General features: G+C 38.1%; 3 protein-coding genes across 18 annotated transcripts in view; 1 reads left to right on the top strand and 2 right to left on the bottom strand.

The window, feature by feature from the left end:
- Positions 1-212: 212 nt before the first annotated feature.
- hrh2b (histamine receptor H2b) lies at positions 213-8,479 on the top strand. The gene is made up of 3 exons (XM_051909722.1): positions 213-297; positions 5,997-6,780; positions 7,430-8,479. Exons 2-3 carry the CDS (start codon positions 6,160-6,162, stop codon positions 7,769-7,771), a joined length of 963 nt encoding a protein of 320 aa, XP_051765682.1. The 5' UTR covers positions 213-297; positions 5,997-6,159; the 3' UTR covers positions 7,772-8,479.
- A 669-nt stretch (positions 8,480-9,148) lies between these two features.
- The window catches only part of parp14rs4 (poly(ADP-ribose) polymerase family member 14-related sequence 4), a 75,382-nt gene continuing 56,648 nt past the window's right edge, over positions 9,149-27,882 (bottom strand). For 5 of the 15 annotated variants that reach the window (XM_051911312.1, XM_051911311.1, XM_051911319.1 and 2 more), the window contains 11 exons: positions 15,063-17,446; positions 14,573-14,809; positions 14,144-14,353; positions 13,874-13,982; positions 13,380-13,529; positions 13,231-13,293; positions 12,850-13,128; positions 12,147-12,752; positions 11,913-12,058; positions 11,629-11,803; positions 9,149-11,538 (listed from right to left, as the gene is read on the bottom strand). In XM_051911312.1, coding sequence (XP_051767272.1) covers positions 11,258-11,538; positions 11,629-11,803; positions 11,913-12,058; positions 12,147-12,752; positions 12,850-13,128; positions 13,231-13,293; positions 13,380-13,529; positions 13,874-13,982; positions 14,144-14,353; positions 14,573-14,809; positions 15,063-17,446 — 4,640 coding nt within the window. In that variant the 3' untranslated portion in view covers positions 9,149-11,257. Of the gene's footprint in view, positions 11,539-11,628; positions 11,804-11,912; positions 12,059-12,146; positions 12,753-12,849; positions 13,129-13,230; positions 13,294-13,379; positions 13,530-13,873; positions 13,983-14,143; positions 14,354-14,572; positions 14,810-15,062; positions 17,447-17,575; positions 17,810-18,083; positions 18,288-18,513; positions 18,545-18,831; positions 18,951-19,412; positions 19,640-27,882 lie in introns of those variants that run through there. The other 10 variants (XM_051911325.1, XM_051911323.1, XM_051911324.1 and 7 more) reach the window with 6 other exon arrangements.
- LOC127521870 (protein mono-ADP-ribosyltransferase PARP15-like) overlaps positions 23,554-27,882 on the bottom strand; it is a 32,261-nt gene continuing 27,932 nt past the window's right edge. Inside the window, exons 5-8 of one of the 2 annotated variants that reach the window (XM_051911333.1) lie at positions 26,183-26,254; positions 25,949-26,094; positions 25,651-25,825; positions 23,554-25,569 (exon numbers count right to left, since the gene is read on the bottom strand). In XM_051911333.1, coding sequence (XP_051767293.1) covers positions 25,289-25,569; positions 25,651-25,825; positions 25,949-26,094; positions 26,183-26,254 — 674 coding nt within the window. In that variant the 3' untranslated portion in view covers positions 23,554-25,288. The remainder of the gene's footprint in view (positions 25,570-25,650; positions 25,826-25,948; positions 26,095-26,182; positions 26,255-27,882) is intronic. The other variant, XM_051911332.1, reaches the window with a different exon arrangement.

Below are 27,882 nucleotides of genomic sequence, written 5' to 3' on the forward strand. Positions count from 1 at the left end.
TATCTGCCCAAAACAGTAGCATGTTGTCCCGTGAGAAAAAGAGAACTACAGTAAGTGTGCATGTACAGTGATAAGATAACACTGTTAATTTAGTAACAGATTATAAATACTAAGTCTGACAGAGGGAGTGGGAGACACAGGGAGGGAAAATAGAGGTGTGAAACTAAAGGAAAAAGAGCACTGAAAGACACACAAACGTAAACAGACAGGCATTATCTCGTTGTTACAGTGCTGTGAACACCAGTTCATGCAGGAACCTGGAGCTTCCACTTCGCAACCATGATCCACCTGCAGAACGTGAGTTACATTTTTTCACTGCCTTTTTGTAAGATTGTTAACATTGGATTGAAAATAGTTTTATATCATCCTTGCAGTTTCATATACTGCAGAACATGGATATCAAATTCAAGGTTTAATTTTTTTTTGGGAAGTAAAGATATCTTTGGGTTTACGTTTTAAGAAATATAGAATGTAATTTATTCCTGTGATGGAAAAGCTGAATTTTCAGCATAATTACTCCAGTCTTCAGTGTCACATGATCCTTCAGAAATCATTCTAATATGCTGATTTGCTGCTCGAAAAACATTTCATATTATTATCGATGTTGAAAACAGTTGTGCTGCTTAATATTTTTATGGAAACCCTGATACATTCTTTTTCTGAATTCTTGATAACATTCTAAAAAACATGATTTATTTTAAATTTGAACCTTTTGCAACATTATAAGTTTTTAATGTAACTTTTGTTCAATTTAATGCATCCTTACTGAATAAAAGTATTCATAAAAAAAAAAAAAATAAATTAAAAAAAACTCGCTGACCCCAAACTTAAAGCATGAGATGACTTGATTAAGTTTAAAGACTTGGCATTTTGAAAAACATTGTGAATCACATAAGCAAGCCCATAAGCAGTTATGTTTAACATAAACAAATGATAAAATATAGATGTTAGTGTTTGTTCTACATTTTGGAAAATCTGCAGACTGCCACCTGGTCATTTATTTTTGGATTCCAAGCAAAGACGCTAAACATTGACGAAGGTGGCCAGGTGGTATGTAGAAAGAATTATTACTTTTCATAATTGTTTAAAGATGGATGAGTTATCATCTTCTGTTCAGGCTACACTTCAGCAAACTGTTTGTTTGATATGAGACCACACATGTAGAAGCTGTCCTCAGTTTGTTTATATATTTTTTTAAGATATTCATTTAGTATTCGTTTAGTTATTTTGGTGGCTGTCTAGATTGACAGCCCAGGGAGTTCAGTCACTCTACTGTTAATTACCACTCCAACTGTTTGATTCACTGTTAACTGAAGGGGCAATATTGTCATCAACCTCATACTTGCACGCTTAAACTATTCATTTATTTCAGCATGATTCACTGAGTGAATATCTAGAGCATGAACACACATTTCTGTGCATGTGAAAGGGCCAGATGTGATTCTCTCTCAGGAGAGGTGGAAAAACAGGACTAGTGCAATGTAATATATTTATCTGACCAGTTAATGTTCATGTTGTTTAAAAAAAGCAAAAGGTCTTTCAATCAGTCTAAGAAAACACTGCTGTTGTATAACTTGGTGAGCTTGGAATTTTGTCATGGAAACATATTTAAGCTCATGTTTCTACACTGTAGAGAATGCTGAATGAAAGTGCCTTAATTGCCGTTGCCATCGGCCGTCTCTCACCTGCATTTATGTTTGAGCATTCCTTGCAATCTAACATTTTTCTGACCTCTGCCATAAAGGTGTAAAATGAAAATGTTTGTTCTTGTGTTTCTGTGGTAACAAACGAATGGTTAAAAGGGGGAAAGATATTACAGTTTTAACTACTGGAAGATACCAAATCAAATATACACACAAGAAATTGCACAATGCAAATTGATCTTGTCTTATCTTCAGTCACAATTTTATTCAATTTGTACACCATTAAATTTGTCTACCTTTGACTGAAAGAGATTCTTCTATTAGTATTTTCCTTTCCACCTACAACCGCATTTTACATTTGCATGCTTATGCATGCATTTTTATGTATTCCTATACTTTAAGTTCAATAACGCTGTGCTGTGACATTTCCCTTGAAAATATCAAGTATTTTTGATCAGATGGCTCTAACATAGGTTTCTCTTACAGTCTTTATCAGTATTTCATCATGTTTACACTCAAGGGCTTTTCACACTGCGCTTAACTCCAGGTTATCGTCATTCTAAACACCGCTTTTAACCCCGGGTATAGGAACATCTCACACTTGTAATTTAGAAGCGGGGTTATGAAACCTTGCTCCCGAGCAGGGTAAGCACTGCTTTTGTGCTGCTTTCAACATAATTTCAACTCTTAAATAATGTAGCTAATGTGTCTACTCCATTACACTTTACACCAACTTTCAGTAAAAAAAGGCTAATAAAGACCATAATACAATCTTTATTCCATGTGATATGTTTTATTATAAGTCAAAAGTTTACAAAAGTTTCATTTTTGACAAGTAGTCAATTTTAATTAAAGCTCATTCATAATTACAGAACATGCAAGTTTATAAACCTTTATAAATAATATTGAATGAATGTTTGTTATCAAAATATATCATCCATTTGTTTTAATGATTATTTTTCTGTATCATCCAGGTACAGTGACAAATGGTCAAAGAACAAATGATGATTGGGTCGTTACAGGCAGTGTTGTATTTAACAAATGATAATAACTAATAATAAAAGCACAAGGTACAAAGGAATAGTACAACACACTGAAATCAATATAGATTACGGCTGATTTGCTGTAATGTCTAATTCAATCATGAATGTGCTAATAAAAACATTATAAATTGTAGACACTTGTAAACACTTGTAGTTTAGGCATATGTTAAAGGGTTAGTTCACACAAAAAAAATAAAAATAAATAATAATAATAATCAATTACTCACCCTCATGTCGTACCCATAAGACTTTTGTTTATCTTTGAAACACAAATGAAGATATTTTAAAAGAAATCTGAGAGATTTCTGTCCCTCCATTGACAGTCTACGCAACTACCACTTTGTTCCTTCAAAAAGTCCATAAAGAGTTGCAAGCAATTGAATTTATTTTATGAGCGTGTATAAAATAACCCACATTGACAAACATCCCAGAGTGTTTATATGGATGTCAAAGGAATACATGAGATTGCCCATGCAGCAAGTATGGTCTCTCTATATTTCTCACTTGTGCAAACATGTCTGGTGCTGTAAAATCCACATGGATACCAATGGCATACTGATTATGTGCTTGCCTCCCTTTACAAGTATCTGTTCAACCCACTGTCATCTTCTACTGTGATTTTATCTTAACAGCGTTCATCATCAGCAACTAATGTAGCTTTGAATGCAAAGTAAAAGAACCCCACCACTAAATATTAAAAACAAACAAGAGAAAAAGAAATAAGCTACAACTGAGAGAGCTATCTGATTCTCTGAGATCTTGTATAATTTAGGCCTTTTTGTCCTTGCAGTAAACAGGGGATGAAGTTTTGCATTAAATTTGCATTCAATTAAGATTCAGATTTGCATTCATTTTTTTTTTTTTTTTTTTGGTGACCTTCCAGAAGACATAATACCACACCATATCAGACAAGTGCATTCATTAACATTTCTTTGTGCTAACACATATGTTTCAAAATATGAATGGCAGAGAATAAGCCAACCAAGGCTCATTGGAAAAACATGCCTTTGACGCCATTTCTGCAAAATGACAATATGTTGCTCCTTGCACTTTTTGTGACACTATAAAAGTAAAATGTCCAGTGAGTGACAGAATCATGTTCAGGTTCATTCGAAACAGATGAATTTTGCAACGTTTTATGTTAATTTGTGTTAGTTTTTGTACGTAACATGGCAAGTCTGAAATGAAATGTCTGGTGAGTAGTGTTAAAATGCTCTATCGCGTTTGAAAAAAGTAACATACGATACCACCTAGACTAAACCATACCCTAAACCTAACAATGTTATCAAAAGCAAACATGAAATAAAAATGCATTTTCTGAAGAAACCATTTTAGCTTGCTTCTACAATTCTTTTGAGGTCTTTTACTGTGACTTTACAGGTGAGCTACAGTACCAAGCAAGTTTACTACGACAGAAAAGCCACATATATGGAGCTGATTATGTGTTGTAAATGTCACGCTTGCGAGGTGTTTGTATAATTTATTATATATGAAGTGGATTAGATGCAAGATTTGTCAAATACACAGAGCTCTCAGACGTTTTCATGAAGGAACAGAAACACGTTTCTTTCAATACTTGATGTACTGTTAATACAGAGCCATATGTACTAGTAAAGTTCGACATAAGCCTATACTATTTAAATACCAATAAAGTGGCTCTACGCCAAAAAGCTTCTTTTTTTAGTTTTATTTTGAAAACATGACACAAAATAAGATTATGGTTAGATGAAAAGTGAATTTGTGAGCATCAGCTGAGCTGAATGTGTCAGAATAAACACAAAACACATGTGATCATTGTCTTCGGTGAATCCGTCAGAGCTCATGTATTTGGGGCAACTGCAGCATTTGACCCAGGCGGCTGGTCTCGTGTTGCTCTCAAGTTACTTTGATGGCACATGCTCAAAGTCGGACAAACTTTCTAACCAAAATACATTGCGTTTGTTATAGGCACCAATCGGTCTGCGCAACGCCGCATTAAGTCAAACTAATGCTACAACAAATACTAAGTATGCTATTACATTCAAAAATACAATCACATGCTAATGACTGGTTCGAAACAAATGATTTTCAGAATTTTCAAAGCTTCACAAAGCAGTGTTTTGAAAGTGCCCATCACTTGATAGAGACATATTTTTCCAATGAGCCCAGGTTTCAATAAACTGATGAAGGCCTGGCTTTCACACACAGGGCTTAGATTAAGCCAGGATTAGGCCTTAGCTCAATTAGGACATTAAAGCAGATTTTATAAACGTGCATTTGAAAAAAAAAAAAAAAAAAAAAAAAAACATTAAAAAACATTACTGGTATGCATTTTGAGACAAAACAATGGCACTGACATATTTTAAGATACGTCAGTGCAAGTTGCTTTCAGTTGAAACAGCTCAAACATGCATTTTAGTCTGGGACTAGGCTTAAAGTGTTAGTTCACCCAAAAAATGAAAATTCTGCCATTAATTACTTACCTTCATGTCGTTTCACACCCGTAAGACCTTCGTTCATCTTCGGAACACAAATTAAGATATTTTTCATAAAATCCGATGGTTCAGTAAGGACTGCTTGCCAGCAATACAATTAACACTTTCAATGCCCAGAAAGCTACTAAAGCCATATTCATGTGACTACAGTGGTTCAACCTTAATGTTATGAAGCGATGAGAATACTTTTTGCGGCAAAAAACAAAATAGCGACTTTATTGAACAATATCTAGTGATTTCAAAACACCGCTTCATGAAGCTTCGAAGCTCTATGAATCTTTTGTTTCGAATCAGTGGTTCTGAGCGTGTATCAAACTGCCAAAGTCACGCCCCCCAGTGGTGAACCATTGCAATTTCGAAACACCACGTAACGAAGCCTCGTTTACTGAAATCACGTGACTTTGGCAGTTTGATACGCGCTCCGAACGACATGAGGGTGAGTAATTAATGACAGAATTTTCATTTTTGGGTGAACTAACCCTTTAAGCCTTGTTCGTGAAACCAGGGAAAATGTCCACCATCTAGTCAAAAAAAATTATTGTTTTCAAATAATGTTTCTAAATATGCTCCCAACTACAATTGGTTGGTCAAAATGGACAGCCCTTTCAAACTCATACCATTAGTAGAGTTAATGCGGGAGGGGGGTCGAGAATCTGAAGCAAATGTTTTGAAGGCGCCTCAGTGTTATACTTTTCAAATGAACCTACAGCTGTAATTGCATTTTAAACTGGGATGGGATGAAATACTGTAACATTTGAAGTATTATACATTTCACTTTTACTAAAGGTACCCAAAATGGCTGCTTTTTTCCTATAACCATGTTCTTTTTCTTGTAGGAATGAACCTGGGCTGATATCTGAGCAGTAGCAGTGTTATAGCACCCAATGTAAATGTTTGAGAAAAACAGATGACACGTGGAGTCCTGACTAAACTAGTTTGGATATCACTTTGACATAGGAGGACAAAATTCTCCAATCTTTCCTGCTTAAGCAGCTAACAATGACGTTCACTTCCCTGCGTTGGGTGGTATTGGTGGCCTTCATCGCTCTGACCATTTGTGGAAACGTGCTGGTTTGTCTGGCTGTGGCCACCAGTCGGCGTCTTCACCAAATTAGTAGCTGTTTTATACTATCACTGGCTGTGACAGACTTGCTGCTGGGTTTGCTGGTACTGCCCCTCTCTGCCATGCTGGAATTACGCAATGGGAGATGGCCTCTCGGAGGTGTTTTTTGCAACATCTACATCTCTCTGGATGTAATGCTCTGCAGTGCTTCAATCCTCACTCTACTAGCCATTAGTGTTGATCGTTATCTTGCAATTTCCAACCCACTCTGCTATCCCAGGAGGGTCACACCTAGGCGGGTTGCGATCACTCTGACCGCAATCTGGACATGCTCTCTGGCTGTGTCCTTTGTGTCTATTAACCTAGGCTGGAACACACCTGATTTCAGAGTGCAAAACCTGGACTGGAACATGTGGGATGAAGGAGAGGAAGGCAGGACCTGCCGCTATGAATGGAATAATAATTATGTGCTGCTGAAAGCATTTGGAATCTTCTACCTCCCTCTGCTGGTCATGTGTGGAATGTACCATCGAATATTCTGTGTTGCACGTGAGCAGGTATGTTTATCCACTTGAGTCAATGACATGACAATTATGTCACTATATATTTATTCAATTCAAACATGCAATGACTTAAATACACCTCTTCTATGATGGACATTTTTTTTAATTTCTGAATTAAAATTCATTTTGTATTTTTTGGGGGTATAAGAATAAAGTGAAAGAAAAATGTAGGGGTGATACAACTACCCTGATATCAAAATAAAGGGGAAAAACTGATTAAAAGAAGTTACATTATTGAAAAGAAAACCCTTTTAAGCTTCAGCATAATTTTATCAAGTTTGCATAATCTTCTCAGAAATAAAATATTTCAACAAAAACTTTGCACTGCTTAACATTTAGAACAAGGTCATGTAATGCAGACCAGCATGTAGAAGCATGCATGAAAACAGGAAATGACATCACAGAGAGGCTTGTGACTGTCAAGATCAACTAATAAGTCACTAATTTAAAAATTTTGTTGGTAAAAATTGTATAAAATGTTTTTAAAACAATATGACACAATATGACCCCCAACCACCACTCTTATTTGTCACTGTTTCACCTCATAAATATCATACCAAATATCTCATTGCATCCCCCCAGAAAAAGAAAACTGCAATTTCTCTGTTCCTTTTCTCACTCTCTCTTCATGTCTCACTTTTAGGTGCGTCGTATACGGGCAACCACTCCTTCGTCTGCTCAGGCTGCAAATGCAGTTGCCACTGCACGGGAACACAAAGCCACAGTGACCCTGGCTGCAGTGCTTGGTGCTTTTGTCATTTGCTGGTTCCCCTATTTCACCTACTTCACATACACGGGGATGTGGGCAGAGACCCATCCGAACAAACTGACTCACTCTATCGTTCTTTGGTTGGGATACCTCAACTCTGCACTGAACCCCATTCTCTACCCAGCCTTAAACCGGGATTTCCGTCGGGCATGCATACAGCTGCTCTGCTGTAGACGCAGCAATCAGGTGGAATTGCCTTTTGTTCACCCCTTCTAAAAGAAACAGACTATAGCTATACAACGAAAAATGCAGTGGTCTACCAGGACTCATTTCACACTTTGAGAGATTAACTGCAGTGAATGCATAGCCTACAACATTGAAGGGCTTTTCACACTTGAAATAGTTAACCCTGGGTCAGTCTAAAAGTCTTCCGTTTACCCCGGGTAAACGGAATCCTGGGTTTTCTTGCTTCACGTTTCACACTGATCATAATTTACCCGGGGTTAACAATTAATCCTGGGTATTCATAAACTGACTTTTCACATTATACTTTCCTAAACCCTGGGTTAATGTTCTTATTTGCATATTTGTGGTGTCAGTGTCATTGATTGGATAAACACAGCCCTCAACCTGTTTAGGCTATAGGCTAGCTCTAGCATTGCACATCCTAGCATTGGCAACTGTACTATCGATACTAAATGGACATATCGGACTATAAAGGTAAGAATAAAACGGTCTCTTCTTCACTCAAATTGTTGTGTTTTCTGTCAGCATTTTGACATTTTTCCTCTCAAATGCTGACTGTTTATATATAATGCCGTGACTGTCCAAAGCAGGCAAATATGAGTATGCGATGGTTGCTAAGCGTCTAGCTGTAGCCAGGGTTGGTCAAAATGTATTTTAAAATAAAATACCAAATACTCTAATTTTAAATGTATCAAAATAAACTACAAAATACAGCAGCCACACCATGTATCAAACTAAACTACTGTATTTTTGTATTTTAAAAATACTAAAAAATACTTTCACAAGGGAGCATGAAATTTCTTCACAAACCGCGTTACCCTCAATTTACGGTTTTATTTTGTAGAAACCATGGAAACACCAAAGACGCTTTAGTATATTATGTGTTTTATTAGACAGGTGAGCCAGTTGCTTGGTGTTTGGTAACGAAGGGCCTACTTTGCATCAGCAACACTGACTCAAAAAATGCAAAAAATGGCAGCCTGCACGTTTCTTACCTTGACCACCTTCTTCCATATGGATCAATTTTCTGTTATGATCAACAAGTCTGGGCAAACTACTGAGTAGGCACCAATCAGAGGCCGCATTTTTATAATGTCATCATGTAGACTTCTTACAAAGTATTTTATAGTATTTTAAAACTACAAAAATACAAAACACTAAAGTATTTTGATACAAAATACGAAGCCATTTTCATTAACCCTATCAAATACAATTTACAAAGTACTATTTTATATTTGAAATACATGCATCATAAATACTGCCCATCCCTGACTGTAGTGCTCTAACACCGCATTGTTTCATACTGTACAAGTTTGACACTGTGAAAGTGGTGCTAACCCTGCTCCGGAGCAGAATGTTATGATTCCTGGTCTAGGTCAGGGTGTAACATAAATGACACAACACTACTTATTAATTACTCATTTTTATTTTATTTTCTTGTTCATTTTCAATGCGTTAGAATTTTTTGTATATACAAAGCAATTTCTTGAAAAAGAAAGAAACAAAAGAATTTGGAAGCAAAATCTTCAGGGGTGAACCAATGCCAAAACAATAAACAAACAGAAACTAACTTTCCCACAAAAGAACTACCTTCCCTACAAATCAAAATAAAAGAAACAAAACATACAACAGCTTACCCTATCTCCTTATCTAACCAATAAACAGGAAATAAGTAATGGCCTTTTGGCCAACAAAAAAAAGGCACTCACAGCCTACGGCTTCCCAAAACAGTTAAGAAGTTATAAACATGATCAGCAGGACATTGATGTTTTAGACATAAGGGTCACACTGTATCAAAGGGGCTAACAGCACTCCAGGGTTGCCAGGTTTTCACAACAAAACCCGCCCAATTGCTACTCAAAACTAGCCTAAAGGAGTTCCGGGGGAAAAAAATCCACATTTTTGGCGGGGTTCCCCTAGTAAAATTTTGCATTCCAGAGGCTAAATATCATGTTATGTGGGGTTACTTCAACCCGCAGACATGAAAAACGACCCACGGCAACGGTGTAAAAGTAGCCAAATTCTGCGGGAAAACAGCGGACTTGGCAACAGTGCAGCACTCTGTTAAACCAGAAATTACAGTCTGTCACACTACATGTTCACCAGCTAACACACAGTACCACAACAAACAGAACATCATGAACAATCAAAAGAGGCAGAGAGATCTCTCCAGTGGAATACTGGGGGAATTTATAGTTCGGGTCTCTTCTCCGGGGGTCCAACCACCAACAGCCTCAGATTACGTCCAGGACCAATCAGCAACAACAGAACCAACATATACCGCATTAGGTCATAGATGTAACAAGGGTTTCATAACCCCAGGTAAAAAACGGTGCTAACCCCGTTTCAAAATTGCAAGTGTAAAACCTTCCTTTACCTGGGGTTAAATTAGGACAATGATAACCCAGGGTTAAGTGCAGTGTGAAAAGCCTTTAAGTATGCTAGCATCCCAAAATGAAGATAAGAATGGCCTACAATGACTCTTGAATAATAATACAGAGATTCAACAATATACAAATGCAGACTTAAACATTCCAAATGCACTAATATTTAATTATTAAATTGACATATTAAGCCATAATATACTTTTGATAATGTTTTATTGTGTATAGCAACTAAGGAATTGGACATATTGCACATCAACAGAAAATAGACACTTCCACATTGAAAAATAAGGACAGGCACCAAAAATTTGTGCATTGCACACAAATATACTTCTCAACATACAGCCTGCTTCAGATTGCTTTTAAAGGTGGGGTAAGTGATATTTCAAAAACGCTGTTGGACATTGTTGATATTTGAAATAAACTCAGACAAGCACACCCCTCTCTTCATTGCTCCACCTCCAAAACTCACCCTTCAATCCTAACCACCCTGAACAGAGTAGGTCTTGAACCCCGATCGCTACTGGCCAAGTACACCTCTAACAATGACGCTAATCACAGCATTCTTTAAACATTCCAAATCCACTAATATTTAATTATTAAATTGAAATATTAAAACAAACTAAACATTGCATTCTCTAGCAGTCTTCAGTGCACCTCTTGAGATAGGTTTACTCACGTGTGGAGCTGAATCAATACAGCCTCTGTTTTCAGGCCTTCCTGCTTAGCTCTCTCCAGTGCTGGAAAGCTTTTCTAATATTCCTAGAGTCCTAAAGATCTTGCCTAGTCTTAACCCTTCATTCCAATAATATTCTTCTAAGCTTTTCTCTTTTGTATTGTGTATTGTCTCTCTCTTTCTGCAGTCTTTCTTCAAATCTCCCTCTTCCTCGCTCTCTCCTCGACTGTCATACACCCCCTAATGCTGATTGGCTACACGTTTGTTGTTGTTTGCTGGTGAGTTGGTCTGACTAACTTCCAAACAGCGTTTTTTGAAATGCCACTTACCTAACCTTTAACAATGCACAAATTACAAAAAAATAAAAGATGAATCCTTTCGTTGCCTAAGTTGTGACTGAGTGGCCAATACCACAAAGATCAACCTAATGAAAACAGCAACAAAAACAACAAATCACTACTGGAAGGTGATTAGGTATTCTGGGTAAGCCTGTACATCATTGAAAATCACAAACATGGTTGGGCTGTTGATTCTGTCAGTCACACTGTTATAGAGATCAGCACTATTGGAACTCTTTGCAGGGGGAACAGGAAGGCCAGGTTTTCCTTGAGTGAAATCACCGACAAGCACCCTGGCGAGGTACATGCGTTTATGTCCGTTGATATCAGGTTTAGAGTAGCTTCGAGCTGAGTAACTCGGGTCCACAGCAAAATATGTACCATTTCCATACATGGCTCCTACAGACAGATTAAGAGTGATAGAATGTTGATTTAAAAGAAATGGATGCAAGTGCAAAAAATAAAGATTATACTGAATATGACTGATACCATGTGTCCCAGCATAGCTGCGATTGAAGCCGTGATGGTTGATCTGATCTATCTTATCAGGGCCAGTGCCGTGGAAGAGACGCTTCTCATTGTCTTTGTGCTGGTTTTTGTCTTCCAGTTCCTCCTTTTTGATCATGTAGTTTCTCCATAGTGTGCTGTTCTGAACTCTTTCAATCTAAAGACAAGAATAAACATTCAGCTTAACAAAACATTACTATTACACATTAGTGCTAAATTACAACACCAAAACCTTTTAAAACTAATACTCCTCAGTCTAGTCTTACTTCAATGATGTTAGAGGACAGTCCAGTTCTTCTGAACTCTTTCTCCACTTCTGCATATTCCTTTGAGCCTGCTGTGAGTTTTACAAGAACAACTGCATTTCCTTTCATGTCCTCCCAGTGTGAAGGCAAAGAACTTTGAGCTGCATCTATGGACAAAAAGAACAAAAACATGAATAACTAATCTTTGTACATGATAGCCTTTTAATCAATGTCTAAATTATAAAATATTCTCACCTTGCAGATCTACTCTATTCAGTTCAATCCTCATTCTCCCTCTTGTGGCCTCTTTGCGAACTAAATCAGCCTCATAATCATCACTATTAATCTTGATTCTCACTGAAGGCTGTCTCTTCTGATAGGCCTGTTCCAGCTCATAATTAGTCAACATATCAAAGTTTTTGAGGTTGCGTCCATTCTCCTGATATTGCCACTTAACCATACTGCTGATTATAAATGCCTCACGTCTTCGGTATTCGTTCCTTTCCACCTTGCGGATCACGTCCCGAATACGACTCTCTGCACTGTGAACGTCTCTTGTCAGGCCTTCCAATGTGATGACAGAATCTTGGCCTTTCTTCTCAAGTTGGACACTGACTGTGAACTCCCTCTGCATGGAGTTAAGCATTTCTGCATCCTCCTTGGTGAAATGAGCAATGGCTGGATCACGAATTGGGATGGTCAAATGCTCTCGTACTATCAAGCTGTTGATCGTGTCTATGGCTTCCCTCAGGTCCTCTGATGTCTCTCCACACAGTTGGAACACAGCTGGCTCAATTTTCTCAACCACCACCACAAACTCTTCATTTGTGGGTGATTCTGAATTTCCCCCCCAAAAAAAGTCTGCAGGTTTGATAGAAAGAAAATAGGGATCAGTTATTTTTTATTAAACTTTTTTACATAAATAGATGGAAAAAGCATTGTTTTTATTTTTACTGACCTTTAAATTTGGTAAGCAGACTTTTATCCTCTTCTACTTTCTCACCAGATCTTCTGACCATGCTTTGGTGGAAGTCTGACAACATGTTTGTCTGGAATATAAGAAACTTTACAAGCTTTACATGCACAGGTTTCTTTTTCTCACATAACTTCAGAACAGACAAAACAACATCCTTAATTTCAGATGGCTTATTGCGTCCAATAATATGGATGATCTTTCCACATGGCAGGTGCCCAGCTGAGGTCACAATCTCTGTTTGCTGAATGTTTGATGATCCCACTATTGGAAAAAAATGTTTTACAATAGCTCCTAAAGTTCATTAGATCACTCTTGAAGTATAAATTAGAAGATAAAATATTTTAAATTTGAAAGAATACAAACCAATCTGTGAACATTCATATTCCACTTGTGATCCAGCAGCATCTAAAATGGCCTTGGATACACCTGGATTAACAAAGAGAAATTGGTAGTTACTTTGTAATTCACTTTGAATATGAAATAAGTAACAGTGTGTGTGAAGTAGGATTAACCTGCTTTCAGAGAAAATGTCGGATTTGAGGAGTTGACAATGGCATCAGTTTTTTCTTTAGTTATATCTCCTGATGAAACCTCCAGAGTCACTTGACCCAGATGCATAGTGTGCACCCCAAGAGAGGGAGAGGAGACTTTGCCAACAAGTCCTAATTATAAGAAAATAATAAAACACAGATGTATGGAAAAAATCTCAACGCTAACCAGATTACACAATTTAACAATCCTGCATTTGTTGATTAATTTATTTTTGGTTAGAAATGTTTTGGTTAAAAATATTCTTAGTTCATACTATATCATACAAACATCAAAACTCAATCATACTTTGTCATGCATGTTAGAACTTTTACTATTAACCATTAGAGGCCACAATATTTGGTATTATAATCTGGATAATAAATTAGCTATAATTTTATCAGAATAAATCTTTTAACAAAATGTATTCAGTAACAATTGAAAAAATGGTGATGGACATCAGATAAGAAAGTGTTACCAGAGGTCTGAGCTGACTTGCCAGAAATGTTTATTTTAGACATGAAATGCTGAGATGTTCCTTTTATGGTGGGATGCTGAATCCCGTGTCTAAAGATGCTGGTAAAGCACTAATAGATAAAACACAAAAATATACAGGACAACATTAGCATGAGCAACTATGAAAGAGAATCTAATATTAAAGAAAAAAGTAGTTTAAATAACAGAATATATAAATTTTGGTATAAAAACTTTTTTTTATGGTTCTTAAATCTATTTTTCCTTCACTCACCTGAATGCTCTCCTTGTCAGATGGGTGCACAATCACAGTTACCTCTCGAAGATCTGTAGAGTTAAATTCCTGGAATTCTGACAGCATGATTCTGGCCACAAGATCTTTAGGAAAGCCAAGATTCCCAGTACCGATAGCTGGGAAGACGACTGAAGCCATTCGACGGGTTTCTGCTTTTCTCAGGCAATCTCTAATGATCTGAATGAGTACCTTATAAATTAAATAAAAACATCTGTTATGATCTTTAAAAAAGGTACCATTTAAGTAAATAAGCACAGCCTACATGAGGTACATTTGTATTATTTATTGAACTATTTACAATTAGCCAGCAATTACTGTACAGTACATTGCAAAGCATGTCAATAATGTTCATTTGAATTCAACATAAACATTTTTATTAACTGAAAAACAAGTTAAATTATGTCTCACCCTATCTGCTGAGTGTTGTCCACCGTTCCAAAATGGGCAAATTACATGAAAGACTTTGGAACTTTTTAGTTTATAACCATCTGTGATGATCATTTCACCATAATTCAGATTGTTTGAGCGCGCAGCTGTGATGACTTCTGACTGGAGCTCATGACCAGCAGTCTGAAGGAGTGCTTTGGAGACGGCGCCTTTACTGAGGTCCAAGTCCTTCGATATAGTGTTTACAATGACATCAGCCTGCAGGAGAAACTAATGAGTAATTTCTGAAGGGGTAGGAACTTACTTAAAAATATGTTATGCAGTGTAATATCTTCTTGGATCATTTTTTTTTTCTTGTTTTTTCTTGTTTTATATATTTTGACTGGCATCCAGTCAAAAAATTAATTAGGGCCTGAGCACCGATGGTGCGAAGACCCTCTTGGAATTGCAGTGTTTATTAAAAGCTATTTTTATGTTTTTATAAGTAACAAATAGTCTATGATTCACTTACACATGCATCCTGGATGTTCCCTTTGCTCAGATTGATTTTTAGTCCATCTTTTGTAGTTTTGGTCTCAAGAACACTCAATCCTTGAGAGCTTGAGTGTGCTTGTCCTTCAAATTCTCTATTACCATGGTCTTCGGGACCTTCAAACACTTGGTTTCTTTGGCCATAGTTTCTCTTACCTCTTCCACGATAGCCTTGTCCATCGTTACTATACCCATGAGGTTTAGTCTGATGAGGGAAAGTCATTTTGGGGTTATATGCAGCAAACTCCTTTTGGACAGCTTGAGCCATGGCTTTTACAGTGCTGCCATTATTGTCAACCAACTGTATCTCAGTTAATGTGCTACTGGAAACTCTGGGGTTTTGATCTTCGATGTACTCACACACTTCCTTGGCAATTGATTCAGTGCAAAGTTCAAGAGGACAACCAAATATCCCTGAACTAATAACTGGAATTGCAATGGAGGAGCAGTTTTTGCTCGATGCCTGGTTCAAGCTTTCCCTTATAGCACGTCTCAGGAGTTGTACGGTGGTGCGTCGGTCTGAATCGCCGAAGCGAGGTCCAACAGCGTGTACCACATATTTACAGGGAAGACGACCAGCGTCAGTGATGATGGCATCTCCAGGTTTCAGAGGCCCATTTTCTTTTATGTAATGTTCACAATAATGCTGTAGACGTGGTCCAGCAGCTTGGAGAAGTGCGAAAGCTACGCCACCACTGTGCATCAGATCTTTATTAGCAGCATTGACCACAGCATCAACACTGAGCTTACAAATGTCCGCCATCCTGACAGTAACAGTTACTCCACTTGGCATTCGAACTTCACAAGAGACCTGGCCAAAATCTTCAAAACTGCGTTCAGTAAATTCATCCTCTTCCTGTTCCAGCATGTCATCTTCCTGGAGGACCACCACAAATCTTTTTTCCTTCAACAGCATTGAGAGCATCATATTACCCTGTTCCTTGAAGTACTTCTTTGCTCCTGCCTTTTTAATGATATGTGTGTCTGTGTAGAGAGAATCTGCCAACCTTTTAAAGAAAGTCATAGCTGGCTGGACAAATCCTCGCTCTCCAGACAGTTTGATCCAGGGTCTCTTGGAATCAAAATTTACTTTTAACTCATCAGACTTCATTAAATGCTGCCAGTCTTGTGATTTTTTGTCTTTTATGAATTCAACTGCTGCATGTGATTTTACACGAACGGTTTCTTCAATTCTTGTGTGTTTCTCAATGAAACATCCTAAGCTCTCACTGACCTCCATCACTGGTTCTTTGAATCCAGTCACTATTACTTTGTCTTTCTGTTTAGATAAGTTTATAAATACAGATATTTTTTTGGAAGTATTGAACAATTCCTGCAATTGTTTTTTGAGATCCTGCCACTCTGTCATTTGAAGGACACTCTGATCTTCTATAATGAGGTCTTTGGATGTAAGAACCATATTCACCCTCTTCTCTGCCTCAGCAAGTGCTTTTTCTGTGCTGCCAATCACAACAACATCTTCATTTTCGATTGTGTAGACAGCAGTTATTCCATGAGATATAAAGAGATCTGTGGACATTTCATCACAATTCACTGATCTCAGGTACTCCAGAATTGAATGGTCAATCTTTAAGGGCTTCTGTTTCATATTTATTTTCTTCTCAAGGACCCAATTCTTGAACATGAGGATTTCTGTATTAAGACCTGATAAAACCAAGCTGTTTATTTTTTTGTTGTAGTCAATGTGCAGGTTTGGAGAAACAGCACTTTTCAGGCCATCTTGTAAAAGCAGAGAGTACATGGCAGGAGATATCTCCATTTGCTCTGTCACACTGTTCTTCTCTATCTCTATTTGATTTGTTGCTCTCTCTAAAATTTTCTCCATGATGAGTTTCAGTCCAGTTATCTCATGGGTCATTCCCGCCAGTGTCAGGACACCTTTAGAGGCATCCATATCTGTGAAAACCTTATCTTTCACTAATTCCTTAACATCACTCTCCACTTTAGACCACAAGGGGTGTGACACTGGCCACTCAGACGTTGTGTAGTTTGATATTATTTTCATGAAGGCATCACAGGCATTCTTACTCCAGCCATCAACATGTCTTCTGGCAACTCCTTTCTGTTTCAGTAATGCTGGATCAGGACTGAGCAAAGCTTCAGGTTTGTCCATGTTTATTTGGCAGAAGTGTGAGCTCATCTGGTCTTTAATAGAGGAAATCTCCCCTTTCTTGAGAAGGAACTCTCTGATGGCAGGATGTACACTGACTGTAATGGGATCAGGCAGCTTCAAATGTGGTCTGTTTCCACCATACAAGACTGTATCCAGTGATTTAAAGTAGGGATATATCTTGACTGGGACATCACAGATGTTATTCTCTCGCTTCAAGATTCTCTCTTTGGCTGAAAAAGAATGAAAGTTGCAGGTATAATGAATAAATGCATTGATATTGTCAAAAAGAGATAAATAAATGTTACCAAATCTAGAACTGTAACACCAAAGAGTAACAGCAATTGCAGATAAATTTATACCTTCTTCCTCCATAAATGTAATAATGGCTGCTTGTTCTGATGGAATTGTGATAACTTCCTCTACTGGACCACCCCATTTCTCAAAATACAGTTCCAGCAGCATCTTGTTGTTGTTGGCCTCATCTGGAAGATTCTCCACCCGCACACACGTGCTTCTCTCCAATGTGCGGGCCCTCAGATTATTCTTCTTGAACTTTGTATGCGTCCTGCTGTCCACAAGGAACTTTTCTGCATCTGTTAGAAATGATATTTTACACAATGTTCTAGACAGATTTGATCAAGTCATAATAACATAAAACTATATATAACATCAAAATATTAAAGGTGTTAATTTATTAATTTTCAGATAGCAAATTTTCTTCAGTTTTCTCATTTTCTCCAGGCCAAAAAGACCATCACGTAAAGCTTAAGCACTGTGCAATCAAGATTACATTTAATTAATGTTTTGGTACATAGTGAAATATGCTTACATTATGATAAAATATGTATATTGTATAGGAGAACATACCACTGGGATTTTTAAAGGTCACAACTGCTTTTCTTAATTCTAGTATTAATTCAATGGTGAAGTCATTTTCAGAAAGACTTGTGATGTTCTCCACCAAAAGAGTCAAAACATCTTGTTTAACATCATCTGGAAGGTTCTCCAGGACCACAGCACTTGACTCTTGATGCGTCTTCACATCCAACTCAGTCTGAGGGGTACTTTCATCTAAAAGTGACACATATTTATTCAATGTCATTGCAGGTTGTTTGTTGTGAAGCTAGTAGTGTCAGCTACTATGAAATAATGTTTTGTATCATTTAGTAAACTAACTGATATCATTACCATTGAAAACTTATGTGTTAATAAGTACATCCACAATAACAGTAAGAAACCTAACCAATAAAAGCTTGCACGTAAGCAGTCAGTGAACAAAGTCCATATGATTACATACTTGGTTCCTGGTATCCACATGCCTGGTTCGCCTGAAACAACAAAAAACATAAAGCATTTACAAATATGTAAATGGAGAACACTACTAAACAAGTTATTGTTCTCTCTACTCCAGCCAACAATATAGAGAAATGACAAACATCTTCCTAGAGAAAATACATCTACATCTCAACCATAAAACTGAATTAATATTTTATGATAGACCATTCTGTTCATAGGCTATATAGTGCTGCAATCTAATGTATTTGATTTATAAAGCCACTCATCCAAGGTTTGATTGTAAAAGCATTGTGGTTCTAATTCTGCATTTTGTACTCACGCTTTGTCCAGTGTTGTCTGCTTGTTCCTCTACATCGCTGGGTTTGTACACGTTCAACTTGATTTGCTTACTGTCAATAGTAATAATGTGTTCTGCCTGGGAGAGTACGGCATCTCGGACTTAAACACAAACAATCAGCAGTCATATACAGTACATCACAACACTTTAAAACAAAGAACATAACACAAAATAACACATGACGTTATATATCATTACGGGATATTAGTTAAAGTTAACATTTAGATTATTAACGCTAATGTTACATTTAGGCCTATACGCTCAAAATTTTTTTTTTTTTTTTTTAATTATTAATTACTTGCAAAGTATGCATATGCCAGGTTTATTTAGTCTGCTATGTTATTAAGTATTCACTAATTTACTTTCCTTTAATGGACGAAAACGGTGGCTAGAGAAAGAGTAGTAACTATCTGAACAGAAGATTCGCAGCAACTTCGTTAGTTTGTCGCACTTTGTATTTGAAACTGAAATTACTTTAAGTGTCTCGACAGGTTGATTACATTACCAAATAAAACAAAAAACGTGTTCTTTTGTTAACATATTACGCTTTTGTTAGCACTTACTGTCAGATGATTTATACAGAATCGTAGCAGAGTTGCTCTTGTCATCATATTGCAAGACGCAGTCTCCTCCCTGGGATTTCTTCTTACTCTGAAAGTGAATATAAAGTTTATTTTTAACACTTTTAGCGTGTTCAGGTCCCCAGTCTCCTTCGACAACGATGGGATAATTTTCGTCCATCGTGATCCTTCTTGTGAACGAGGAAATGACTTGCGAGTCACTGTATATAGTTGATCACGCCCTCCTGCTTATTTTTACTTTCGTTTCTGCGTATATTTACTGTGAAACCGAGAGTGTGGTCTGTTTACAACAAAGGACCGAGAGTAAGGCGACCCGACGACAGCTAATAAACAGTGGTTTAACTATTACAGACGAGTTATATTCAAGGCTGGAAATGGGGGGGTAACGCGGGGGGGGGGTTGAGTCCGGTTAGAGTATTTCACTGAGGTCAAGCCAGCCGCGAGAAAACGAAAAAAATATGCAAGTGTGCGCCTATTACTATGAATGCGATCATTTCAGGAACAGCAGAGAGAGAACGCGTTTTCAGAGTTGGCATGATTTGAGAATTTTTGTGCCTTTTGTACCTCTGTTAACCTTTTTATTTACTCTCACGTTGTCTTTGACAGTTGTGTATTTTTCTTTCTTTATAGGTCACATCTCAAGACATTTTTATGGTTTACAGCAAAATTATTTGCAAAAAGCAGAAAAAAAACTAAAATAAAGTATACACTTAATACCTCTTTTTCATATATTTTTTTTTTATATATAGTATTAAAATGACAGTTTCTCTTGAATTCAATCTGCCATACTGTATGCACACTTCATATGAAAACATTTTACTCCAGCGTTTTGTAAAATAAGTCACATTTTACTACTTAAGAGGCCTATAAAGATCTTATTTCTGATAAAAACAAAGGCCACTTCTTAGGGGACGTCCCATACTATATGCACACTTGTGGTGTTGTAAGATGTAAAAAAGAATGAAAAGAAAAGCTAGCTCCAAACGGTTGTCTTTAATGTAGGAAGCATCAGTAAACATTACCATAGCAAATCAACAACTCAATTTCTTCATCACCTCTCTAGGTTTCTTATTAGGTTTTACTGCCCTCTAGCGACCATACTCAGTATCACAATGATTCACAGAACACAACATCTTCCCTCTCTGTTAAGAAAACTACTTCAGTAACTGAACACTGATCGTATTATGAAATTATTGAAATAAAGGCTGCAATTGTAGTTACAAAAGAAGGTGACATCTGTTTTAACATAACTAACATATGGCAGTCAAAAGTCTTCACGTTCATGAAACTCAGAACACTTTTTAAAGTACATTTCTTTTACAGCTTGGTTCAACTAAAAAAACTGTTCTTAACCCTTCAAATCTCAATCAGTTACATTACATAGTCTTTGTGCCACTTAGGTTTGAATCTAATACGTGGCTGTTTTGGAGAAGTACCCTGAATGGGTTGTGTGCAAGTTGGTGTATCAACTTGACCTCCACTTCTGGGCGCAGAATGAGAACGAGCCAAGTGTGTGACATTCCATCTCTTCCCATCACTTAGCAGAAAAGTGTTTGGACTCACACGCTTTTCCACTGTTAACGGAGCAGAGAATCTGGAGTGTGCTTTAGGGACTAAGTGAGGAATTCTGACCCTCACTCTCTCCCCTTGAGCAAAAGACGGGGTACATGCATGCCGCTTAATGTCAGTGTACTGTTTGTACTGTTTCATCTTGGCTTGTTTCCTTTCCACAGTGTCATGGACAGATGAATTCGACATAGGAGCAATGGGCAAAATGTCCAGTCTGGTTCGCATTTTACGTCCATAGAGCAGTTAAGAAATTAAAGAAATTCAGCAAAGGCAGCTGATGTGAACTGCGTCCCGTTATCAGTGACAATGCTTTCCGGATTTCCATGACGACTGAAAACGGTGGTCAGAAAATCTATGACACCGTCAGTTGTGGCAGATGGATAAAAGGCAAGTTCAGGCCACTTTGAATAGTAGTCGGTCAATGTCACAGCATACCGACTAGCAGGAATGGCAGTCTCAAATGGCCCAACGATATCGAGGCCTAATTTCTTCCAGGGACCGTCAAGGAGTGGAACAGGTTGTAGAGGCGCTGGATGAGTGAGAGCTGTTTTGTTGTTAGACTGACAAGGGGCACAGGCAGATATACAGGTCTGAACCTGAGAGTCCATACAAGGCCACCAGTAAAGGTCATGCAGACGCTATTTAGTGCGTACGATCCCCTGGTGGCTTTCATGGGACAGGGTGATCAGTGTATGACGCAATGAGACAGGCACCACTAATCTGGAACCACGGAAGATGTAATGACCCTGCACTGAGAGTTCATCCCTAATTTTGTAGTAGGGCATTAGATTCTGGGCAACAGCCCGTATAGATGGAGGCCAGCCACGGCTAATCTGTTCATGAAGAGCCACCATTTCTGAGCATGAGGAACAAGCACTGTCAAAGTCAGAGACCAGAAGGGAACTCAGTGTGGAAGAAATCAGAGCCACAAGTTCAGGTTCCATATCTGTGGAAGGATCCGCTGGTACATCCAGAGGGAGACGTGAAAGGCAGTCTGCTGTATGGTTTTGTGAACCTGGCTTGTAAACGACATCATAGTCAAAACAAAGCAGACACGCCAACCAGCGGTTATTTCCAATCTTTAGCTATGACATTTCAGAAGTACACGTTATTGGTCCATACATTGGGCCCATCCAAATCACTGGAGGACATTCGATTACAACAACAACAACAAAAAAAATGAATTGCCAATGCTTTGTACAAGTTGGCCACCTGTGCTGAATACAGAGACGTTTGCTGTGAGCAAAACCACCGTTCACCGCTGTGTCTATGCCGTATGCAGGGCCATACAATTTAAGATGTTAAATCAATTCGTCAAATTACCCAACGTGTCTGAGGCGCACCTTGTACCACAGGTGTACGGCACACTGGATGGGACCCATATCCTGATACTTCCCCCATCAGATGGATACCAGGACTACGTGAACCACAAAAGGTGGCCCTCCATAGTCCTACAAGCGCTTGTGGATGATCAGTATCAAGTTTGTGTTGGATCACCCGGCAGTGTACGTGATGCAGCTGTGTTCACCACCTCCAACTTGTACAGGTAGGCCTATGATTTCAAACAATCAGTTGGTTACCTTTAGTAGACTTAACATTCTAAGGCTATGCTATTATTGCAGACGTACTGTTTTACTCCTGTCGGTTGATTCATGAAATTGACATTTGTATTTGTAGTTTATTAATCTTGTAGCACATCAAAGGAGCCAGCATCCAACATTTAGGTTGTACCTGTGTATGTGACAAATAAATCTGACTTTGACTCAATTTTCAACAGATTTCCTGACAGACACCCGTAAGCCAGCGTAGATGTAAAGGGGTTCCAGGTGCCTCTACTCGTAGCTGGAGACCCAGCATACCCATACTCCCACGGCTCATGAAAGGGTTCTCCAGTTCAAACCTTTCACAGGAGGAAGAGGCTTTCAGTGTTCAACTCAGTGCTATTCGGTTTAAAGTTCAACACACATTTGGGCACTTTAAGGCAAGATGGCATATCCGTGCCAAGAGGTCAGATGTGCACCACTCCTTCATGCCAACAGTTGTGGCTGCATGTTGTGCCTTACACAATATGTGAGAGAAAGAGAAGCAACAGCGCCCACCTGCCTGTCTGGACCCCCCTGTAAACCCCCAACCTCAGCCACCTCATCAGCACTAATGATCAACTCAACAGAGAGACACAGGAAATCAGGGATGCCCTTGTCCGTCATGTGGCAAGTCTTCCTTTGGCAGCTCCCTAAACAAATGAGGACATTCATTTAGAACATTCAGTTACATGATTTTTGTGCATCGTGCTTTGAATTTTTTGGAGTAGAGAGTAGTAGAAGAGTAGTAAAGAGTAGTAAAATCAGACAAACACAGACAAATAAAATGATACTCTTTTGAGAATGAATGTGTTTTTTATTTTAATAATATTTAAAAAACAAAGCACACAATAAACAAGATATTCTGGATAGTGCAATCAACAATATCTGTAGACATAAATTGAGAATAAGATCAGAAACATAGCTGAGGTCAGCAGATACTACAAGTAGAACAATTGGCCTTATACAAATATAATGAGGCACTAGTGTGTTACAAAATGATTGAAAAAGGAACACATACTTTTTGTTGCCTATTCCCTACTACAGGTTTAAGTATGATGTGAATTACACGTTGGTATCATGTGTGCCAGCAGGGGTAGTTGAATTTTGGTTTTAGGGGGTTGGATGGTTTTGTGAGGGGTAGACTGGTGGGGGCTGTTAGAGGTGGACCACTGTTTTTTTGTTTTGTTTTTTGTTTTTCAAAGATAAGACAGAGGAATATTTTGGTTTTCTCATCTGTCCAGGCACACCTGTTGTTGTTGGAAAGACAACATCAGTACAAACAGCTGATTAGTCACGTGGGTTCGCTCAGAATTTATTTGGCAAATGCATTTCCACCTCCCATTACTCGCATTAACTCTTTTTCGCAGTCAAAGTCAAAAACCACCTCAAGTGAGCGTAAAATCTTTTTTGTGAATTAGGGGATTATTATTTTTGAAAATGAGTGTTTACATCACGTTTCTGTTGAGATACTTCAAAATGTGCATAAAAACAGGGTGACGGAAACAGCTATTGGCTGTAGCTCGCCGTAACACTTGACACCACAGGATGTCGAGTCGGCCGACAGCTCCAGATATTTATCATGCTAGATATTTGGTCTCTGGCATCGGTGAGGCGTCGCAGAGGCATCAGCAAACCTCTTTGATGCATCGTTGAGTAGCTCACACATAAAGAACACTAACTAAAGTTTAAAAAGAGAAATCATAATCAACCGCATCTTTAACAGCCTTAAGGAATCATTCTCACTGGGCTTGCTATTAATCCAAGTCTTTGCAACTCTTTCCTGATGACATCATTACTGATAAAAAGTAGGACATTCGTGATTTTTGTTGTGGGGTAATCGGAACAAACATTTCTTTAAAGAAATGAAAATTATCCCATGATTTACTCACCCTCAAGCCATCCTAACACTGACATGCAATTACGTTACCGAAAACAGATTCTGTGATCCGAGCAGCGTGCCATGCACTACTATTTTCAGTGGTGCTTTAACACGAAACGGGAAACTCGTGAATATTTATGTAAGCTCCGCCCAGTGTCACCGAAAATCTCAGACACCAAATATTTCAGAACACTGGCACTAGTAACTCTACACCCTTGCTTCATTTAGTATACGCGGATCCATAAATATACAAACTAGTCCCCGCCTCCACTCAATCACACCAGCTCAGAATACCTGATCCACTTGGTAAACTTTACTGAAGTAAATGCTGCACAATGGCAAGTGGAAATACTGGTTTAATTCAGCCATATATTTTTGAACCAGAAACCGATTCAGAAGAAGAGGAAGAGTGAATTATATAGGGTCATCTACAAGTCGATGTATCAGAATCGTAATGCGTTTTATGTATCGTTCTCTACAGTGTTGAGACACATAACAGTAATTGATGTGATTAGCCTTTGGGTTGACTGTTATCAAACAGCTAATAATGTGTTACTAATGTTATCCAAACCATGTTCCCATTCACCATCTCAGAGTTAAGACAGCTTCCTTTTAAAAATCAGTAGCTAAAAAGGGCGGACAGTCTAAAAGTATTAGGGTTTATACAAAGACTTTCTCAGGATTAAATTACTGTTCACTCAGTTTTTATGATTTATGAGCATTATGATAGACATAAATATTACACTTATCTCTGTGTTCAGATTCACCAAATCAACATAAAACAGCAGCAAAAACACTAGCTGACAGAAACTGATATTACATAATCTTTACTTGAAGGTGATTAAGTATTCTGGGTAAGCCTGTACATCATTGAAAATCACAAACATTGATGGGTTGTTGATGTTGTCAGTCACACTGTTATAGAGATCAGCACTATTGAAGCTCTTTGGAGGGGGAACAGGAAAGCCTTGTTTTCCTTGAGTGAAATCACCGACAAGCACCCTGGCGAGATAAATGTATTTATGTCCGTTGATATCAGATTTAGAGTAGCCTCGAGCTGCGTAACTCGGGTCCACAGCAAAATATGTCCCATTTCCATACATGGCTCCTAAAAACAGAAAGATCATTAGAATGTTGGCACGAATGGATACAATATGCAAATAAAATGAATGCTGAATTTGACTGATACCATGTATCCCAGCAAAGCTGCGATTGAAGCCGTGATGGTTGATCTGATCTGTGTTATCAGGGCCAGTTCCGTGGAAGAGACGCTTTTCATTGTTTTTGTGCTTGTTTTTGTCTTCCAGTTCCTCCTTTTTGATCATGTAGTTTTTCCAAAGTGCTCTGTTCTGAACTCTTTCAATCTAAAGACAAGAATAAACATTCAGCTTAATAAAACATTACTATTACACCATAGTGCTGAATTACAACACCAAAACCTTTCAAAACTAACAAATAGACAGTACTCCTCCTAAGTCTAGTCTTACTTCAATGATGTTAGAGGATAGACTGGTTCTTCTAAACTTTTTCACCACTTCTGCATATTCCTTTGAGCCTACTCTGAGTTTTACAAGAACAACTGGCTTTCCTTTCATGTCCTCCCAGTGTGAAGGCAAAGAACTTTGAGCTGCATCTATGGACAAAAAGAATAAAAACATGAATAACTAATCTTAGTACATGATGGCCTTTTAATCACTGTCTAGATCATAAAATATTTTCACCTTGCAGACCACCTATGGTCATTTTCATTGGCAAAAAGTTCACATGTCCTCCTTTATTAATACTGATTCTACCTGAAGGCTGTCTATTCTGATAGGCCTGTTCAGGCTCGTAAATTGTCAACATATCAAAGTTTTTGAGGTGGCATCTTTGGTTTTCATTTCTTTCCACCTTGCGGATCATGTCCCGAATACGTCTCTCTGCACTGTGAACGTCTCTTGTCAGGCCTTCCAATGTGATGACAGAGTCTTGGTTTTTCCTCTCAAGTTGAACACTGACTGTGAACTCCCTCTGCATGCCGTTCAGCATTTCTACATCCTCCTTGGTGAAATCAGCAATGGCTGGATCACGGATTGAGATGGTCATAAGCTCCCGTACTATGAAGCTGTGGATCATATCCTTGGCTTCCCTCAGGTCCTCTGGTGTCTCTCCACACAGTTGGAACACAGCTGGCTCAATTTCCTCACCCACGATCTCAAACTCTTCATTTCTGGGAGATTCTGAATTTCTCCCCCCAAAAACGTCTGCAGGTTTGATAAAAAGAAAATAGGGATCAATTATTTTTTATTAAACTTTTTCAATAAAATTGATGGAAAAAGCATTATTATTTTTGTTTACTGACCTTTAAATTTACTGACCACTACTTTTTCACCGGACCTTCTAAATATTCTTTGATTTTGACCATATACTTGCATAGAGTCCATACCAAGAAAAGAAGTGGAGACTCTGCCAAGGTGCCCTAAAGATAAAAAACAAAGATGTATACGTGATTTCAATTTTTATCTTCCTACATTTGTGTGTGTGTGTGTGTGTGTGTGTGTGTGTGTGTGTGTAACCATCAACTGTACCTGGGAAAAAAACATCCTCTTCCTGTTCCAGCATGTCATCTTCCTGGAGCACCACAACAAATCTTTTTTCCTTCAACAGCATTGAGAGCATCATTTTACCCTGTTCCTTGAAGTACTTCTTTGCTCCTGCCTTTTTAATGATGTGTGTGTCCGTGTGGAGAGAATCTGCCAACCTTTTAAAGAAAGTCATAGCTGGCTGGACAAATCCTCGCTCTCCAGACAGTTTGATCCAGGGTCTCTTTGAATCAAAACTCACTTTCACCTCAACAGACTTCATTAAATGCTGCCAGTCTTGTGATTTTCTGTCTTTTATGAATTCAACCGCTGCATGTGATTTTACACGAACCGTTTCTTCAATTTTAGTGTGTTCTAGAATGAAACTTCCTAAGCTCTCACTGACCTCCATCACTGGATCTCTGAATCCTGTCACTATTACTTTGTCTTTCTGTGAAAGATTTATAAACACATATATATTTTTGGAAGTACTGAACAATTCCTGCAATTGTTTTTTGAGATCCTGCCACTCTTTCATTTGAAGGACACTCTGATCTTCTATAATGAGGTCTTTGGATGTAAGAACCATATTCACCCTCTTCTCTGCCTCAACAAGTGCTTTTTCTGTGCTGCCAATCACAACAACATCTTCATTTTCGATTGTGTAGACAGCAGTTATTCCATGAGATATAAAGAGATCTGTGGACATTTCATTGCAATCCACAGATCTAAGGAACTCCAGGATTGAACGGTCAATCTTTAAGGGCTTCTGTTTCATATTTATTTTTTTCTCAAGGACCCAATTCTTGAATGCAAGAGTTTCTGTATGAAGACCAGATAAATTTAGCCTGTTAATTTTT

This window comes from Ctenopharyngodon idella, chromosome 10 (assembly GCF_019924925.1).
Source record: "Ctenopharyngodon idella isolate HZGC_01 chromosome 10, HZGC01, whole genome shotgun sequence".
Taxonomy (NCBI): Eukaryota; Metazoa; Chordata; class Actinopteri; order Cypriniformes; family Xenocyprididae; genus Ctenopharyngodon; species Ctenopharyngodon idella.